The sequence below is a fragment of the Haematobia irritans genome, chromosome 1, assembly GCF_050003625.1.
Source record: "Haematobia irritans isolate KBUSLIRL chromosome 1, ASM5000362v1, whole genome shotgun sequence".
NCBI lineage: Eukaryota > Metazoa > Arthropoda > Insecta > Diptera > Muscidae > Haematobia > Haematobia irritans.
This window is the reverse complement of record NC_134397.1, coordinates 213,737,070-213,757,325: the sequence shown is the minus strand read 5'-3', so window position 1 is coordinate 213,757,325 and position 20,256 is coordinate 213,737,070. Positions and strand designations below refer to the sequence as shown.

At 31.4% G+C, this 20,256-nt stretch overlaps 2 protein-coding genes across 6 annotated transcripts; one reads left to right on the top strand and one right to left on the bottom strand.

Annotated features, from left to right (window-relative positions):
• Window positions 1-562: 562 nt before the first annotated feature.
• Fer1HCH (ferritin 1 heavy chain) lies at window positions 563-7,525 on the bottom strand. 2 transcript variants are annotated; one of them, XM_075292780.1, is made up of 4 exons: window positions 7,394-7,525; window positions 6,641-6,814; window positions 1,351-1,628; window positions 563-1,185 (listed from the first exon to the last, which is right to left on the bottom strand). In XM_075292780.1, the coding sequence occupies exons 2-4, from the start codon at window positions 6,708-6,710 to the stop codon at window positions 916-918; spliced, it is 618 nt and encodes a 205-aa protein (XP_075148895.1). In that variant the 5' UTR covers window positions 6,711-6,814; window positions 7,394-7,525; the 3' UTR covers window positions 563-915. The 2 variants fall into 2 exon arrangements, with proteins under 2 accessions (XP_075148895.1, XP_075148894.1); XM_075292779.1 differs by lacking the exon at window positions 7,394-7,525 and adding an exon at window positions 7,043-7,190.
• Window positions 7,526-15,353: 7,828 nt separating this feature from the next.
• Window positions 15,354-18,551, top strand: Fer2LCH (ferritin 2 light chain). 4 transcript variants are annotated; one of them, XM_075292774.1, is made up of 4 exons: window positions 15,354-15,510; window positions 15,864-16,021; window positions 16,342-16,368; window positions 17,611-18,551. In XM_075292774.1, the coding sequence occupies exons 2-4, from the start codon at window positions 15,910-15,912 to the stop codon at window positions 18,168-18,170; spliced, it is 699 nt and encodes a 232-aa protein (XP_075148889.1). In that variant the 5' UTR covers window positions 15,354-15,510; window positions 15,864-15,909; the 3' UTR covers window positions 18,171-18,551. The 4 variants fall into 4 exon arrangements, with proteins under 4 accessions (XP_075148889.1, XP_075148891.1, XP_075148890.1 ...); XM_075292775.1 differs by lacking the exon at window positions 15,354-15,510 and adding an exon at window positions 15,563-15,712; XM_075292776.1 differs by lacking the exon at window positions 16,342-16,368 and having other exon boundaries at window positions 15,355-15,510.
• The last annotated feature ends 1,705 nt before the right edge of the window (window positions 18,552-20,256 follow it).

Sequence of the window (20,256 nt, the reverse complement as noted above, 5' to 3'; positions counted from 1 at the left end):
CTGCCCAAGCCAGTAAAATAATTTGCGGCAGTATCGGAAATACGTTAATTATACTTCATTCTACTATTCCGGTCCAAAAATCAAAAAAAAAATATTCAAACTATCAAATATTTGTGATATTTTTTTAATGTATTTTATTATAATTGACGAATAAAATAATAATAATGACTATCATTACGAGTTTTTCTAAAACTATAGAAATCTTTGCCATTACATTGATGCGTTTTATTTCATTTTTATTGCTAAATTTGATTTGTGTGTTTTTAACTTCAATTTAATTTCATGTATAGGGCCATTAGGCCACTACCAAACGGTCTACCCAAATGTTTAGATAAAGCAAGTAAACTTATAAGTAGTAAAAAAATACATATATAAATCATCACAAAATTATAGAAGACTGTCTTCATTTGGGTGGTGGTATAATGACGATATTGGTGGTGTTTATGGTATTGGTGATAACAACCACCACAGGATGTAGATGATAAATTAAACAAATTGAAAAATAATTTATAAAGCACAACTAGCAGTAAAAAGAATAGAAAAAAATCAACAACAACAAATGTTTTCACTGTGCTCAATTTGTTTTTGTTTTCCCAAACTCATATCATAAATTTGGAAGTTGCCAAAAAACGAGCCATAAATATTAAAATTTATTGATACATAATAGAAAAGAATAATGGTAAATGGAGGAGTTTTAGAAAAAAAGTTATGTTTCGTTACAATGAAAAGGAAAATAATAAAGCATAAATATGAATACTATAACATTTTTTTTTTAAATTAATTTCAACCAAAAAAAAGAAGCACAGCTATTTCATCAGAATGTTTTTGTTTGCTTTAATAGTAAATGTTCATTTGTTTTTGTTTTAGTAGATGTGATTACAGTATTATATAGAGAACTTGCTCCGCAAGTGGAATTTACAATTCTTTATCGAACAAGAATTCACCCAAAGCACCATGGTTGGTCATCATCTTCTTGAGGGTGCTCAATTTACCAGCCAATTCACGTTGACCGTGCAATTGTTCTTCCAAATAGACACCTGTCAAGTAGTCAACCAAATGATAGTAATTGTATTTCTTCTCACAGGTACTGATCAATTTGCGAATAGACTTGGTGACTTCAGTTTCCAATTTGAGGGCATCTTCCAAAGCTTCAGCACCGCTTTCCCATTCATCCTTGCTGACGGTCTGAAAACGAATAGAAGAGGAAAAAATGGAAAAATTAGAAATATTCAATTTATGATAGATTAAAAAATGTAGTCATTGTAATCTTGAACTATTATTTTTTTATTTAGTTCATTTTGATTTTTTTAATTAGCTTAAAAACATTTACTTATAAAATCTAATACTTACAGGAGTGGTAATCAAATCGGTGATGCTATCGGTCAATTGACCACGCATTGACAAGTATTCAATCAATTTGGAACCATGTTCACGTTCTTCCTTGGCAGATTTGAAGAACAAATCAGCAAAACCTGGACGATTGACGGTATCACGTGAAAAGTGGGCTCCCATAGCCAAATATTGGTAAGAGGCATGAATTTCCTTTTGGATTTGATTACGCATGGCAACCAAACAATCACCACGTAAATCAATCCATTCGGTAGGCAATTCAGGGTTGGCTAAGGAACCTAAAATACAAGAATGTGAAAATTCGAATTTAAAAGTTTGTATTTAGAAAACTATAAAACAAAAGTATATTTGATAATTAATGATTATTGAAAATTATTTCTTTACATAAAGTAATATTTCATGAGAAATTTTTACAAATTGCTTTAGATTATCGCCATATAAAAAAGAAATATTAAGGTATAGTTTTAAGTAAATTACCCAACAATAAAATAGTTAAGTAAGGCAATTGTCTAGCCCTACTAATGGTGGATTAACGTTTCTATCTGGTCTCAAATATGACTGTTTTGATATAATAGTCTAGTTCTTGCAATGATAAGATTACAAATTGACTTTGTTAACTTTGTCGATACATAATAAAATTACAATGGTTTTGGTTGACAACAAAAATAGTCCATTGTAAAATTCCCATAAAATGGTCATATGCCTTCCATATGTTAAAAACTTATTGAACCCTTCTCTTACCCACATTCAGATAAAAATTTTCTTGATCTGTAGTCATTCCATTGTTTTGTCAATATCGATGGGTCTGGCTTGGCGTAGTGCGTCAAGTGATTTGCAAGTCTAAAGGCAATAGATGCCATTTAACATTAAGAGCATAAATGTTTTTTTTTACCATCACATGACTCATTTTTAAAGGAGCGATAACCGACTTCTTGAGAACATTCTAGTTCCTCTGGAATTTATAAGGTGATTTCTAATCTGATTTGAATAAAATTAAAAATTTATTTTAAGATTGGTTATACGTTCAATCTCATAGAGGTAGGGATACCTTTAGTTCGATATTTCGGGTAATTGACCGGACTGAGGATACATACTTGCGTCCGGCTACATTCCCTGACACCCATATTAGGTGATTTTCGGCCTGCTTAGTCGTCTCATAGAGATTTATGGCAGCATATATCCGTTTACGAATTGTACACAAAGTTCAAACGAATGTATGGCGTAGCTACATATACATATAAAAAATCAAACCGATTATGACGAAATTTTCAGTATAATGACTCTAACATTTTTATGTATTTTGTAATGTGCAGAATCTATGACGGGATTGGTTAAATGTATATTAGACCTGAACCCATCTCAAATAGGATTTCCACGTTAAGATTTATTTTCATAAGAAAATAATATCATTTTAATTTTTAAAACTATTTCAAAGTTGAATTGCAGAGGAAAATAACTTTTTAAAATAATTACCCCCATTTAATGATCATGTGGACGATGTTTTCGAAAACCATAGAGAAAATTGATTGCCAATTCAAGTTATTTTCAACAAACAATGACTCAAACATTTCTAAATTTCATCATAAGGGTAAATTACAGAAAAATATACCCATGTCATATGCCCTCCCCGTTGCGGAAGGAAAGTACAAAAATAACATAATTAGCTGTCATTATGATGAAAAGAAGGTAAATTCCCTCAATTAGACAAAGGCAATTTGAGACCGAGCCGACAATTAGAGCATAATAAAAAAAAAGTAGAATAACATCACAATGGAATCTTTATTCTAATGGTGAGAGGATCACAGTACAAAGTTTTTTTCTATTGGGGGAAAAAAGAGAACCTACTAAAATCTCTTTTTGTAGAGATCTTAAACTCTTTGAGAAAGAAGGAACATCAGCGTATATAGTTATTTGAAGACCGTGTGCAAAATGCAAGTTTTTCCCCTCAATGAATTGTTTTTGTTTTTTGTGAGACCCATCTTAATTGTTCTCGGAAATTCTAGAGAGAATAGTTCTCGTATATCGTTCTTTGTTGTGTGTGTTTTTTTGGCGGGTTCGTGTGAACTTTTCTTATCAGTTTGTGTTTTTCTTCATACCAGACGATATGAATCCACCACCACATCACTTTGTTTATATTTTTTTACATCATGGCTACAGCTTTGTTTTATTTATTTTTTTGTTTATTTCTGTATTGTTATTGTCTTCATAAGCCAGCCATGTGGTGTCATAGAATTTGTTTTTTGAATTGTTGTACATTTTTTTGCTGGGCTTTCAAAACAAAAAAACCATTACCCTAAGCCGTGTGCAAAACCATGTATGGGGAATAGAGTTCCTAGCAGAGCTAGATATGTAAGTGGGGCTTACAAAGAAAATGAAAACTTTGAATTACGATTTTTTAAGACAAAAAAGTTTTGACCATTTAAGTGAGTCAAAGTATTTGATGAATAAGAATTTAAAATCTATAAGATACATTTTGAAAAAAGAAATATAGAGACATAAAGCTTGCGATATACTATATACTGATTCCAAAGCTATATAGTTTTGAAAGATTTGTAGAGATTTGGAATATTGCGCAGAAAATGTATTGTGTTTACATCAAAATTAAAATTCTATATCAACCGATTCGTGCTTTATATGAAAAAATCACGTATATTATTGATATATACAGGGTCCAAAGTAATTTAAGTTCACTGACCATTATTATTATAGGAGATTATTTTTAAATGAAATGCAAAACCTCCACTAATTTTAATATAAAGCAATATACGCATAATGGTGAATCACAATTGATTCGCCATTTTTACATTGTGAAAATGTTAAAATTGTCTTGCAGGCAGTGGGATTTGTGTTCAATCCGAGACTCGTGACTCTTATGTGATGAGAATGGTCAAATTTTCAATTACTGCATTGTATAGAATAGGACCATCAATAGCGACTGTGGATGAAATTGTTTTATTGGTCCATTTAGAGGAAGAATTCGTCTCATTTGGGGAGGAAACGTGTTGCTTCACAACAACAATGCAACGTGTAGCAACTAAATGAAAACTTTCCATGAATTTAGCATCGAATAACTTTCGTATTCACCGTTTATTCCCCAGCTATTGACGAATATTTGCTTGGAAGAAATTGTAGTCGAATTAAGAGGTAATCGCCTAAACTGATTGTGCTTCATTAAAACAGAAATAAAAATTGAAGGTTAGAGAAAAATTTTATGGGTTTAATTCTAGTAGCATATGTATGTATCACCCTTCTTATAATCACTCAAACGATCTAGCTTTCCTCAATATCGTATTTAGACTAGCTTTCCGTCAAACAAAACTATGAAGTGCTTTTAAATGTCATACAACATTGGGGGTTCTACGTTTAAAAATCCTGTGGGGGCAAACAATTATTAACAAAATAATCATAAATTGATTTTGTGAAGTGCAGATCCTTCTTCTAGTAGTAGTAGAAATAGAATATTGAGAAATTACTTATGACATAAACGCTGGATATTTCTTTTTTTCCAGGAAGTCGACAAAATATACAACTATTTTTTGTTTTTTATTTTGGGAGAGGTCGTTTCTGAACAATTATTGACTTTGACCCAAGATCTGCTATCTGGAACCAGACTTTACGAATACCAAACCGTAGAATATTTAAACATGATGAGGTAGTAGATAAATAATATGAAATCAAAAAATGAGCTTAGGAAGACCTTGAAATATGGTTATAAAATCTATGGTTGCAAAGTTCAATTCACAATATCTACCAAAAAAAATCAATTCGAAATACAACAGCTATGAAATTTTAAATAAAAACAACAATGGGTGGTCTAACATAGTTGATATTGTAGTTTGGCATAAGGCCGTGTGCAAAAAAAGTACTATATGAGAGAAGTTGGGAAAGAACCCAGAATTCATATATTTACAATTACTCATTACAAGGCGAGATAACGCTAGGCAACCATGAGTAAATGAGTATTTTACAAGAGCGAATTTATGTTAATAAAATTTAAAATGCAATGCAATAAAACAATGCTCTTGTGATTCATATAACATACATGGGAAATGAATTTTTTAATTTCATATTTTTTTAAATAATTGCAAGAGGAAACAATACATTTGTTGGTAAATGTAAATTACATTCCAGAATAAAATGTGTGGTTTACTTGTGCTTCTGCTAATGTTAACATATAACATAAATATCCAGCAGCACTGTAACTTTGTAAATGAGCTTATGTTATACCGGTAATGTAAATAGCATGCAATGTTATGTTTTGCTATTTCTTTCCGATTCAACCCCAATATATTTTCTTTTATGACTCTCACTTTCATCATCAATTTACTTTTGTTACGAAATTTACTTCAAAACATAAAGAAGAAATAACGTTATGCAAAAAAAAATCGATGACCATACATAACGGTTGCATGGTGCTTGGTACCAAAGACAATTAAAGAAGAAGACATGAATTGGGCTTTGATAGTGTTAGTGCTAAGAACCAGAGATTAGCCCCATACTTGTAGGAAAAGCGTTTCGAACTTACTGGTTTGATACAGACAATTTTTATTTTACTATTTTCTCAAAAGTTCCTGCCAATTTCTGTGTCGTTTGCACTAAATTATTAATTAAATGTTTCATGAAGTGTTTTCGTTCTTTCAAAAGTTAAAAAAATTGCTAAAATAAGAGAATTAAGTTTTGTTACGAATGCAAAATGAAAAGAGAAACCGAAAAAAAGTTGCAACTTTTCATCGAACATGTATGGGGCTAATCTCTGGTTCTTGAGAAAAAAGAATAACAACATGCCCAATTCATGTCTTCTTCTTTAATTGTCTTTGCTTGGTACACAAAAACTGGTTTGTTATGATAAAGACCTATACTCAGGGTCAACTTGACCAGATTTGAATGACGTTATACAGTTGTTTTCGTAGATCGGAAATTATCAGAAAACAATATTGAAAAATAAAAATATTTAGAAGTCAAAAAGACAACAGAAATAAATATAAAAACAAAAATAAATTCTGAAATGTATAACAAAATAATGTTAATGATTTAACATTCTAGGTCTTAGGCGAGTTGTTATAAATTAACCCTCTCTTTCTCTCTGTAAACGAGAACTACTGCAATTTTGCTCTTTCTGTTGTTACATAGTATAGATGAGGAATGTTTTCTTTGTCTTGATTTGGTCATATTGATTTTTTGTTTTACAAAAGTTTCCATATAATGCGCATTTAAAAATAATTTAAAAACACTATTTTATTAAAATAAAAGTTCATGAGGTTACATTTTAGCTATACGTAGAAATACTTACATTTTAGTTCGGCGAATACAGCAGGGGCAACAACGGCCAAAACGCAGAATCCTACTAAGAATTTCATCATGTTTGCTTCTTCTTCTAATTTCTCTTATTGGAAAATCACAGTTAGAATTTTGGTATTATTTTTCACAAAATTGTTTAGTGTCCTCTTCTGAATGTCTCACTATGCTAAATGCACAAAAGAAAATGAATTGATTTGGTCAATTGTTCCACAATTAAATACGAAACACTGGCGACAATGATGAATTTCAACTTCACAATGTCTTCTTTTGTTGTTTTTGCTGTGTGGCTTATTACTTTGCCTATTCACGATATTCGGTGCTTGTCAAAAAACCTTTATACGCACTGGCATAGAAGGCGACAGATGACAATTGAGAAAGAAATCTGGTGTAGTACCTTTTTGACAATTGAAATCTTTTTGCTTTAATTTCAGTAATTCCCTCAATGCGAGGAGGAGGTTAATAATTTTATTTCTTTGTTGTTTTGCGTATACACTACGGCGAAACGTACGAATATGAACTGTTTAATATTGAGACGATGTTAAACACTTTTAAATAAGGCAGAGCGTAACTGTGCTATAGAAACCAAACACAAACACAAAGCCCCACAGCAAAAACAAAATAATCTCTGAATTTTGCTCTCTCTGTCGTTCTCTTCAAATTTTAGCTGCACTCATTCCCGCTAAGTTACGTTCGTAATCATATGTGGAAACAAAATAATAACAATTTTCTTATCTCTAACATTTACATAAAATTCAATATGTCGACTTCGTTCAATTGAAATTTGCTTGATAGATAATTTTCAAAGCGGCACGTTTAAAATATAGTTTTTAATTGCTCATCGGTAGCAAGTTATTGAAATGTATTTGAAATTGCACTCTGCACTGTGTTGTAGGAAAAATGCGTTTTCGTTTTCTCTTTGCAACATGCAATATGGCCTGTCATGGCGTCTTGTCGTAGGTTTTCTGATAGAGAAACAGCTGTTCGTTGTTATTGTGTGAGTTACGACAAATTCCCTTGTTTTTCTTAATCCACGAACAAAATCAATGTCTAGTAGAGTTGCCATGTCAGACATGATGTTATCTGGGTGATAACGAAATATATTAATAAAGCACACTTTTGAGGATTTTCTATTGTGCCAAATGCAAAATTTTAAACCACGTCACCGGTCAATATATGTAACGTGACTTCATTTAGTTCCATTAAAAGAATATTGTCATATTTTTATGATGAGATTTACCAACAGATATAGGATATCAATGGACGTATCATAGATGTCACTATATTTGAGGCGCCTTTAATTTATGGAATTACATATCAGAAACGTGATATTTTATACTCTGATTAGAATTTTTAGGCATAGTAACAAAAACTGGAAATGTTAAAGGGTTTCAGCTTACGTTGATTCACACAAATAAAATTTGTAGGACAGAAAAACGTCAAGGTAATTGTATGTACCTTGATACAGTAATGAAATACAGAGCGGTCTGTTTTTATTTCAGCTTAAAACCATTTGACTAAACTACAAATGTAGCTTAACCAACAGAAAAAATCCACTTTTAATCTCTTGCAAGTTTACGTTTTACTGGATTTTATGTTACAATAAGTTGGTAAAATATATTTTTATGTTAAAGGAGCTGTTCCTTTATTGTTTTTATGTTGTTTTAGATTTTTTTGTAATAAAAAGACCTCACAAATGTAAGCGACTTTATTGTGCAACCTTTTTTAAATATGCGACTTTTCAGCGGTAGTGCTGATATACACAGAAATATCAAGTGAAGAGTTTAAAAACGGAATGTTTTTATTTTCTCCTAAGTATGGAAACTATTCCCAAGTCACAAGAATGTGCACGCTCACAAAAAATCGCTTCTGTAACATATACTCCCAAACATATTTTGCTTCAAGCATATACATTTTTGGCTATTGCCCAAACATTTATATATAATATGTTTGAAAGCATATTGGTCTAAAAAATATATGTTTGGGTAGTCAATTTCCAAACATTTTGTATTTTTGCATCCAAATTCAATAATGTTGTCTTCCAAAAAACAATATGTTATTATGTGAACATATAATATGTTTGGAAGCATTTTGCACCCAAAAATATTAAATGCTTAAAAAAATTCTCCCAAACAATATTGTGCTCAAAATTTTATTTATTTATTTATATATTTACAATCATAATGAATTATGAAAATAAACAGGTAATATAGGTGCTAACAACATTGGTTTTCGACCTGAATGCTCAAAATTTTGTTTCTGCCCAATTGTATATTACCCCACATCTTTCTCACTTCCACGAGATTTTTTAGTTCTTTTTCTGTAATACAAACATTGTAGAAGAAATTATTCAATTGTATGATTTTTATACCCTTCACCACTACTGTGGTACAGGGTATAATAAGTTTGTGCATTTGTATGTAACGCCAAGAAGCAGTAATCATAGACCAACCTTTTAGTATACGGATCGGCTTAGAATTAAATTCTGAGTCGATTTAGCGATGTCCGTCTGTCTGTTGATGTATTTTTGTGTGCAAAGTACAGCTCGCAGTTTGAGTCCGATTGTCCCAAAATTTGGTACAGGGTCCTGTTTCGGCTCAAAGACGATCCCTATTGAAATCGGTTCAGATTTAGGTATAGCTGCTATATATATTTTTCACCGATCTGGTCATAATTGGCGTGTATATCAACCGATCTTCCTCAAATTCCGTACATCCGAATATTTTATGAGTCTCGAAAAACTTGCAAAATATCAACAAAATCGGTTCAGATTTAGATATAGCTCCCATATATAGCTTTCGCCCGATTTACACTCATTTGCCCACAGAGGCCAATTTTTTGCTCCGATTTAGTTGAAATTTTGCATAGGGAGGAGAATTGGCGTTATAACTATGCGTGACAAATTTGCTTGAAATCGGTTCAGATTTGGATATATCTCCCATATAAAGCTTTCGCCCGATTTACACTCATATGACCACAGAGGCCAATTTTTAACTCCGATTTAGTTGAAATTTTGCACAGGGAGTAGAATTAGCATTGTAGCTATGCGTGCCAAATTTGGTTGAAATCGGTTCAGATTTAGATATAGCTCCCATATATATGTTTTTCTGATTTCGACAAAAATGGTCAAAATACCAACATTTTCCTTGTAAAATCGCCACTGCTTAGTCGAAAAGTTGTAAAAATGACTCTAATTTTCCTAAACTTCTAATACATATATATCGAGCGATAAATCATAAATAAACTTTTTCGAAGTTTCCTTAAAATTGCTTCAGATTTAAACGTTTCCCATATTTATACCCTTCACCACTACTGTGGTACAGGGTATAATAAGTTTGTGCATTTGTATGTAACGCCAAGAAGGAGTAATCATAGACCAACCTTTTAGTATACGGATCGGCTTAGAATTAAATTCTGAGTCGATTAAGCGATGTCCGTCTGTCTGTCTGTCCGTCTGTCTGTCTGTCTGTTGATGTATTTTTGTGTGCAAAGTACAGCTCGCAGTTTTAGTCCGATTGTCCTAAAATTTGGTATAGGGTCCTGTTTCGCTTCAAAGACGATCCCTATTGATTTTGGAAAAAATCGGTTCAGATGTAGATATAGCTGCCATATATATTTTTCGCCGATCTGGTCATAATTGGCGTGTATATCAACCGATCTTCCTCAAATTCCGTACATCGGAATATTTTATGGATCTCGAAAAACTTGCAAAATACCAGCCAAATCGGTTCAGATTTAGATATAGCTCTCATATATAGCTTTCGCCCGATTTACACTCATTTGCCCAAAGAGGCCAATTTTTAACTCCGATTTGGTTGAAATTTTGCACAGGGAGTAGAATTAGCATTGTACCTATGCGTGCCAAATTTGGTTGAAATCGGTTCAGATTTGGATATATCTCCCATATATAGCTTTCGCCCGATTTACACTCATATGACCACAGAGGCCAATTTTTAACTCCGATTTAGTTGAAATTTTGCACAGGGAGTAGAATTAGCATTGTAGCTATGCGTGCCAAATTTGGTTGAAAACGGTTCAGATTTAGATATATCTCCTATATATAGCTTTCGCCCGATTTACACTCATATGACCACAGAGGCCAATTTTTAACTCCGATTTAGTTGAAATATTGCACAGGGAGTAGGATTAGCATTGTAACTATGCGTGCCAAATTTGGTTGAAATCGGTTCAGATTTAGATATAGCTCGCATATATATGTTTTTCTGATTTCGACAAAAATGGTCAAAATACGAACAATTTCCTTGTAAAATCGCCACTGCCTAGTCGCAAAGTTGTAAAAATGACTCTAATTTTCCTAAACTTCTAATACATATATATCGAGCGATAAATCATAAATAAACTTTTGCGAAGTTTCCTTAAAATTGCTTCAGATTTAAATGTTTCCCATATTTTTTTTTTACTAACAGTGTGTTCTCCCCTAGTACATTAGTCGACTTAAATTTTGAGCCTATAGATTTTGTAGAAGTCTATCAAATTCTGTCCAGATCGAGTGATATTTAAATGTATGTATTTGGGACAAACCTTTACTTATAGCCCCCAACACATTTGACGGATGTGATATGGTATCGAAAATTTAGATCTACAAAGTGGTGCAGGGTATAATATAGTCAGCCCCGCCCGACTTTAGACTTTCCTTACTGGTTTTTATTTTAATTTTACCTTTTGCCGGACGGGGATTCGAACAGCGGACCACACAGTTTGTAAGGATCAAAGAAGTAGCTGATCAATTGCCCAAGGAAAAATAAAATGGTAATTTTGTAATAACAAGCAACAACCACCAACTTAATTCAATATCGCTCCCTGGTAAATAGCGCTCCAAGCTACTAAACACATATATGTTTATAGGCTATTTCTAAATTAATATATGTTTGCATCCAAGCATATTATATTTAAAAACATTTTATGTCCCAAACATAATATGTTCTAACATATTAACATATATGTCCCAAACATGTTATGCTAGCTTATGAACATTATATGCTTGCACTCAAAAATATTGTGTTTAAAAATTTGTTTTCCAAACATATAATGTTTATAGCCAAACATATGAAGAACAGTCTTTTTCATCCGTGTGGACATGCGAACCATTACACTATTGTGGTTCATAATTGTACCACTGTGGTGAGTACATACTTTTGAAAGATCCTTATACCAACAGAAAAAATATCACCATAATATTCCAATTACAAAAAAAATTGATTAACTTCAAGTTTTTTCATTTAAAAAATTAATTGATTCTATTAACTTTTTAATCAAGATAGAAACATTAATTTAATGATTGAAAAATTCTAAATGTTGCGTTAGTGCTACGTTAGCTAACGAACTGTTAAACCGTACTATGGACATATCTTCTGATCATGCTTATATATTCCATATAGAAACTTAACTTCTGAAATTTTTTCAGTTAAAGTTAACTGGAGAGAAGATATTTGCAATTTAATTTCTGTTAATTGGCAGTTAAAGCCTAACGGAGCTACATAAAAATGACCGTATGTCAGTTAATAAAGTGATGTATTTTTTTTATTTAATTAGAAATGTATTTCAAACAAAAAATTTTTTTAGCCAACTAAAAACACCAAGTCAGTCAAGAAAGTAATTGAAAATTGTTGCGTTTTTAATTAAAAAATCAATTTCGATTAAATTTTTATTTAAGAAATAATTGAAATTAGCTAATGAAATGAATTAATTTTTTAACCAAGTATATTTTTGCGCCTAAATAAAACTGTGATTGATACTATCATTTTTGTGACTGAAGACATTTCAATTAAAAAATTAATTGGGTCAGAACAAAATTTTTTTGTGTGCCCCATTAACATTAGGCTCGAAATCTACTAAAAAGGATTTGAAATCCCTTTTTATAAGTCAAATGACAGTTGAATTCACAAAACGCAAAGTTTTTTTGAATCTTTATTTTGCTGACCGCTACAATACGTAATACGAAATTTTCACAAATTGTCTTCATCCATAAGGAATGTAATTTGTAAAAATGCCATGTCTAATGCTTAGTACTAAGTTCGTTTCTGCGAAAACCGAATATCTTCATCTATAGCTGAGTACTATGTTCAGTTTTCAAGCTGAAAACCAGCTTTTTTTCACGGTTACTTTTCTTAATTAATTAATTTAGAAATATAAAATGATTATCAATCAATTCATTGGATCTTTTCCATCCATTATTTGATAAGACTTGATAAAAATATAATAGTCTTCATAAATATTTTTGTACTTTTAATTTAGTGTTTTGGTGAAAAAACCGAACATAGTACTCACCTTATCTCTGTAAATAGGGTCTCAAACCCAGGGATGTTAACTTATTTATGCGAAATAATATGGCTGCCTATTTTTTTCGTGCGAAAAATCCAGAGTTGTATAAATATTTGTTGGAAAATGCTCAAAACAAAGTTTTCGCATTTATTCCGTGCTAACGTTTTTTATACGGAGTATACCAGTTTTTAGTGCGAAAACGTGATCTTAGTACAAGGCTTAAAGACGTATCGGTCGACAAGTTATTGGCAAATTAAAATTTTGCCTTAGACGAATTCGTATAAATATTCGTATATTATTGTTAAGAAATATTACCCATAAAGTAGAATTAAACGATTACAAACAATAGTGGAGACCCGTGGTCGTCTAAATGTTTTTCACATTTGGGAAGTCTCTAGTTTTGGGAGGTTTTCGTTTCTCAAAAGGTTAATTTTTATTTCAATTAATCTTACAAGCAGGGCTAAAGGCACATAACCAATTCCTACATTTTCAAACTCAAAGAAAATAGTTTCGCAGGTCTACCGAAATTACTCAAAATATAATCTGGAAGAAAACTATTTTCTGATTTCAATAACGTAATTGAATCAATCTTCTAATGAATTTTCTTCAATGGCAGAAATGAGAAAATCAATCACCGATGCCAACTAAGAAGTTGAAAAATATTTGAAATATGTTTAATGTACAGATATAAACAAACTTAAGATACAAAAAGAGAATTTCCCCACCTACGCAGAAAGCAAATACGTTTTGGATTCAATAACGAAATTGAATTAACTATTAATTGAGATTGCTTTAAACGCAGAAAGAATCGTCGACGTCAACGACTACCACAAGGATTAATTTCTAATAATTTTTAGACACGAATCAAAAAATAAGCTATAAGTAATTTTTAAAGCAACATAATGATGAAATTTGCAACATTAAAACCTTCTTATATAATAAAAAAAGAAATATATTATAAATTGTTCTAATCAATTAACCAACCAAAGAATAACTAGGTTAGGTTAGGTGAGGTGGCAGTCCGATGAATCAGGCTCACTTAGGCTATTCAATCCATTGTGATACCACATTGGTGAACTTCTCTCTTATCAATGAGTGCTGCTCGATTCCAATGACAAGGTACCTCCTTTTTATAGCCGAGTCCGAACGGCATTCCACATTGCAGTGAAACCACTTAGAGAAACTTTGAAACCCTTAGAAATGTCACCAGCATTACTGAGGTGAGATATTCCACCGCTGAAAAACTTGTTTGTGTTCGGTCGAAGCAGGAATCGAACCCACGACCTTGTGTATGCAAGGCGGACATGCTAACCATTGTACCACGCCCTCCCTAACTAACCACAATAGCAAAACTTTGAAAAGTGCAACTTGATTCCTTAAGTTTATTTTATTCTTATATTATGCAGAATGAATAATACAAAATTTTTATAGGAATTTATTAATAATTTTTTTATACTTATATAATGAATTTTCAAAAATATTTCTCCAAAACTGAAGTTTCATAAAACATATTGCTATACGAAAGAAATTTCTTATATCCATATACTGTCGGTAACGGGTGTAAGCACATCTTATATAAAGGTAAGTACTATGTTCACATTTCGCGTTGAAATTTTCGTGGTTACTTTATTAAAACACTTCAATATAAAGCAGATAAATTAACTCAATTGATGCGAAGGTTCTTTTGATTTTGACAAGACTACAGGAACAAGTTGGCTTTTTTTATAATTTTGATTATTTAAGGAAAAGTAATCACAAAAATGAAGTGGTTTTCAACTCGAAAACCGAACAAAGTACGCACCTTAAGAAAATTAAAAACACCATACCCTCGTTTTCTTACGAATAATAATTGCCTATAAGTAAAAAAACGCATATAAGAATAAAAATTGGTTATTTTACTCCTCTTAAAATAAAATTTTTCTTATAAACAATAATTGCACACATTAAAAAATGCAATGTGTTTTTTCTGACATTCTTATATTCGTTATGTGTAGTCTCTACGGAAATTTTTTAGAAGTTTGAATATGTATGTGAAATATATCATTGATTCGAAACTGACGTCATTTCCTGCGATGGTTAAAATTCTATGACACTCATTGAATGCTAATACCAATTGATGGACAATAAAATCAAAATATCCTACCCATCAAAAGCCCATACAGGGACGTTGACAACCCTAAACCCAAGAAAGCTAAACACACCAACAATGACCATTGATACTTGTAACGGTATGAGTCACAGAAGAGCACACCCCACCACAAAAGAAAACATAACGTCACATACATCAAGCGAACAAAATCACTGTAGTTCCCCAACAACAAAATCCAATGGTCGCCATATTGAATGAGAAACAACTGGAATGAGAGAGAACGAGAGCTAACAAGAGTGCAAAACAAAAGCAAATTGTCGTATGGGGATTTTAGGAGGAATACAAGTATCGATCCAATTCAAGTATAAACAGCAGTTTCAAAAAGTTAATTCAACGAGTCAGTAGCAGACATCAGAAAAAGCAAAATATAAACTAGCAGCACAAAGAATATTTCCAAAAAAGATTTACATTTCAATTTAAGAGGAATATAAAATGTAAGTTGGTTATAATATGGATTATGGGCTCACAACGCACCAAATTTATTGATAACAAATTACTATGGGGGTGGAGTGTTGAATAAAAGCATACAAATTTCCATTTAAATATAAAAAGCTAAAAGAGACAAGTCGTTATTCGTAAATTGAACATCAACGAAAACGCATTAGAGAAGCAAAACGAAAAACACAACCACAAAAAGTATGTTAATTGTGAATAAAGTGTTGCAAGTTTTGAGTTTATTCCTGGATTGTAAAATTTTGTGTTTATATTCAAATTAACTTGGCATTTCCAATCATTGACGAAAAATTTCTTTTGTGTTTTTTTTTCTCGAACTGTTTCTTATTTGTAGAAAAAATTTATAGTACACAACAAAGAAAAATAAGAACTACAACAACATGAAGTCATTTGTGGCCTTTGCTGTGCTCGCCGCTATTTGCGCCGTAGTCAAAACCGAAGAGGTCTGTCACAATAATGTGGTCAGAGCTTGCTCTTCTTCCACTCTCTCTGGTAAGTTTTTATTTTAATAACATTAATGTAAAAGACCTTTCCTGTTAGAACTTAACATATAAACCAACATGGTAATTGCTAAATGGCATTAACAGAGTAAAGTAATTAACAGAATATGTATAGCGTTGTAATAAATGTAAAATTTGTCATTACTGTGTAAGAGCAGGGTCCGTTAATGCTGTTTTTCATTATCATGTCTCTGTTATTAGTTCAATGTATTTTCATATTCTGATAATGTACATTTCCGGATGCTTTTTTCTATTTTCCATTCCAATTTTTTAATTAAAACAAAACAAATACAATCATTGACCAAAAACAAGCAATTACCGGAATGTTTGCTAGTGAAAGTAAGCATTTGTTTACAATTCGTTTTGTAGATTTCGTCATTAATTTTTTTTGTTTTGTACTGGGTGACAGTTACTTTTGCAGCCATTTTAACAAAGTCAATTCCCTATTTTATATGAATCCAATTTGCATTAAAGAAATACATGATTCAATCTTATTGCCGTTCTTGTTTAGCATTCAGGAAAGCAAGTATAGTAAAAAGGCCCCAACTAGAAAATTTGGGTAAGACCAAAAAACAAACTATAAGACAGTAGGACTAAACTACTCAAATATTTTCCCCTATTCGAGCTTAATCTTAATCCCTCGATATTGATAATTGAACTGCCAAATTCCAGAGTTCCAAATCCGACTTTTAATTTTTTTTTGCAAGCTTCAAATTGGTTATTGGCAGTTCTTTCTATAAAGTACAAAATTGAAATGGATTTCAAAATAAATTTGAAGTCGGTCTTCCATTTATTTAAAAATGATTTTCATTGGCGCAATCTATCCTTGTCTCGGCCCCGTAGACATGCATTTCGGAGTAACTCTACCGTGTGATTCCGCAACGGTATCTGGTGTAAGTCCGTGGGGTTAACTGGACACGAAAGTTGATGCCTTGCGATCTTAGGTGATTGATTACTTTGCCTGTATTCATGTAGTATTTTTGAGTTCCGGAGTGCAACATAGCTGATCAAATACCCGATATCCCTGACCGAAGGTGCGAATGACTGCTGGTCTCTCCATCCAGTATTCTCTCATTGTAACTTTGTTCGATGTACGATATTTTCCACCTGCTCAACTCTGGTGTTTCGATATTCCTTAACTGCGAATACCTTTCAAATGTCGTACTACTGACAAGCTCAGACCTTGGGTGTCCCCAAATTCTGTCAAACAATATCCTTGATGTGGTCATGGGTAATAGGTATTCAAATTTGTCGACAACAATCAAATGGCCTTCATAATATTTGCATCTAAAAAAATTACGAAACGCAAATTGTATATATTTCGATCGATTGAAACTGCATTTTCGTATTAACCTAAGGTCAACTTAGATTGATAATGACAATATAATAAATAAGCAGTTCTACGTTTCCAAACAAAAGAGCGGAGCGGAATTGGGTTTTATTTTGTCTATGAAGTAACTGTCGCCAATCGTTTTAGTTTTTCACTTCCCTATAAACTTGCATTTTTGTATAGAACTAAACCGTTTTTCTTTTACTTTTTTAATTTTTATTTATTTATTTTTTTCTATTCCCTCCATTTAGGTCCTTCCATCTGTAATGCCCGTTATGGTGGTATTGATCATGTTGAACCCGAGATCCAAGCCTATGTTAACTCTCAATTGACCAAATCCTATGAATACTTGTTGTTGGCCACCTATTTCAATTCCTATCAAAAGAATCGTCCCGGTTTCAATAAATTGTACCAAGGCCTATCCGATCGTTCATTCGATGATACCATTGATTTAATCAAGAAATTGACCAGCCGTGGTGGACGTGTTAACTTCAATACCGTACATGAAAGCCCTGCCTCTGTATCGAAACAACGTATGCAAATGGAAGTTGATGAATTACACTCTTTGGCTATGGCTTTGGATAATGAGAAACAATTGACCAATGGAGCCATCCATGTCCATACTCGTTCGGTACATGCCAGTGAACGTGATCCTGAAATTGCCCAATACATGGAAGAGAAATTCTTGGGCAAACAAGCTGAAAGTGTACGCAAATTGTCTGGTTATGCCAATGATTTGTCCAAATTGATGAACCAACAAGATCCCTCATTGGCTGTCTATTTGTTTGATGAATATTTGCAAAAGCAATAAATTTAAACAGCGAAATATGAAATCCCTATAAGAGTAGCCGAAAAGACAAATTAAGAAGGGCTGGGAGAGGGAGAAGGTCATAATAGAATTGATAAAAAGCAAACGCAAATGTTTTGTAATTAAAACAAACAACACCTTACATACAACTAATAAAATAACACCTGATCGACCCTCGCTCTTTCCAAAAAGCATTTAGATATGTCGTTTTATTGATTGAGGTTTGCTTGAATTCAAAACTAAAAAAAACAAAACACTTCCTATAATTTGAAATTATTGGAGATGTAGTATTACAACAACAAACAAATTTTTATTTACTTTTCTTTTGTTTATTATAAAATAATTGAAAACCACTATTGTTAATAAAGAAACCAATAGCAACAACATCAATATCTACAATATGTATTTAACACATTATAAAAAAATTCGAAATAAATTCTAGCCTCACACAGCACACTACGAAAAAAAACATGAATTACAAACTCTTTATTATTGTGATATCTAAGCGTTTGCATTGTATTTCTTTAGTTTAAATCAAATCCATAGAAATGATTATTATTTAATAATAAATAAAACACGGCGGTGTGAGCCTGATAACAATAAAAAAAAACAACAAAAGAAACGTGTGCATTTTTATTGTGGTCTAGATATTCTGGCTGCCAGTGAACTCTTATCTTTTTTCCCTCAATTAATTTATGTTACTTGTCTGTTATTTAACAGAAGTTGTATCTGTTGGTAGCGATGGTGATTAGTTTCCGTTTTGTTTATATATCTTTCTGAACCATTTGTTTACCATTGAATTTTTTTCTTCTTGTTTTTTGTTTTATGCCTATTTTCTAAACATTTTTTTTTTCGGTATTGTTTAGGTCGTTATCATTGTTTAATTTTGATTATTTTTATTCTCAATGTCGTCGATTTCTCAATTTGTTTAACCTTTCTATATTTGCAAATGCTATCTCGAATTTTCTCTGAGCAACCAGAATGCAAATTACGAGCAAAATTTGTGTACATACATATGTACTTCCCAGAGTATAATGTTTTCGTTATGAGCCAGAAAATTCTCGTCTTTTTGTCTAGAAGAGGGTGAAATAAAATCGAAATACAATGTAGCATCCCAGCAATAAACTTTTGACATTCTTGGATTTTGCTTCGAACAAGATATTGAACACCATAAGATATATGCTATAGCCAATATGGAACTTCCATTAAACCTCATTCACTTCCAAATTCCACTTTATCAAAATTTCGACAGTCATTTGCCTTATAAAAAAGGGTTTTCAACACCACTTATAATTGATTTCGAGTCTAATATGAATGGGCTATTAGCACGGTTGCCACAGTTGGTAGAATTCTTGATATTTTGGTAGGTTTTGCAAAATATTCCTCTCCAAATAAGATATACTTCAATTTTGATCGAAATATGATTTTGACAAAATTTTCTATAGAAAAAGTTTTGACAAAGTTTTCTATAAAAATAAAATGTTGACAAAATTTTCTATAGAAATAAAATTTTGATTAATTTTCTAACGAAATAAAAAAACCTATGGAAATAAAATTTTGACAAAATTTTCTATAGAAATAAAATTTTGACAAAATTCTCTATAAAAATAAAATTTTGATTAATTTTCTAACGAAATAAAAAAATCTATGGAAATAAAATTTTGACAAAATTTTCTATAGAAATAAAATTTTGACAAAATTTTCTATAGAAATAAAATTTTGACAAAATTTTCTATAGAAATAAAATTTTGACAAAATTTTCTATAGAAATAAAAATAAATTCTATGAAAGTACAATTTTGACAACATTTTCTATAGACTAAAATTTTGACAAAATTTTCTATTGAAATAAAATTTTGACAAAATGTTTTATAGAAATAAAATTCTGACAACATTTTTTATAGAAATAAATTTCTGACAAAATTTTCTATAGAAATAAAATTTTCTATAGCAATAAAAAAATTCTATGGAAGTATAATTTTACAAAAATTTCTATAGAAATAAAATTTTGACAAAATGTTCTATAGAAATAAAATTTTGACAAAATTTTTTATAGAAATAAATTTTTGACAAAATTTTCTATAGAAATA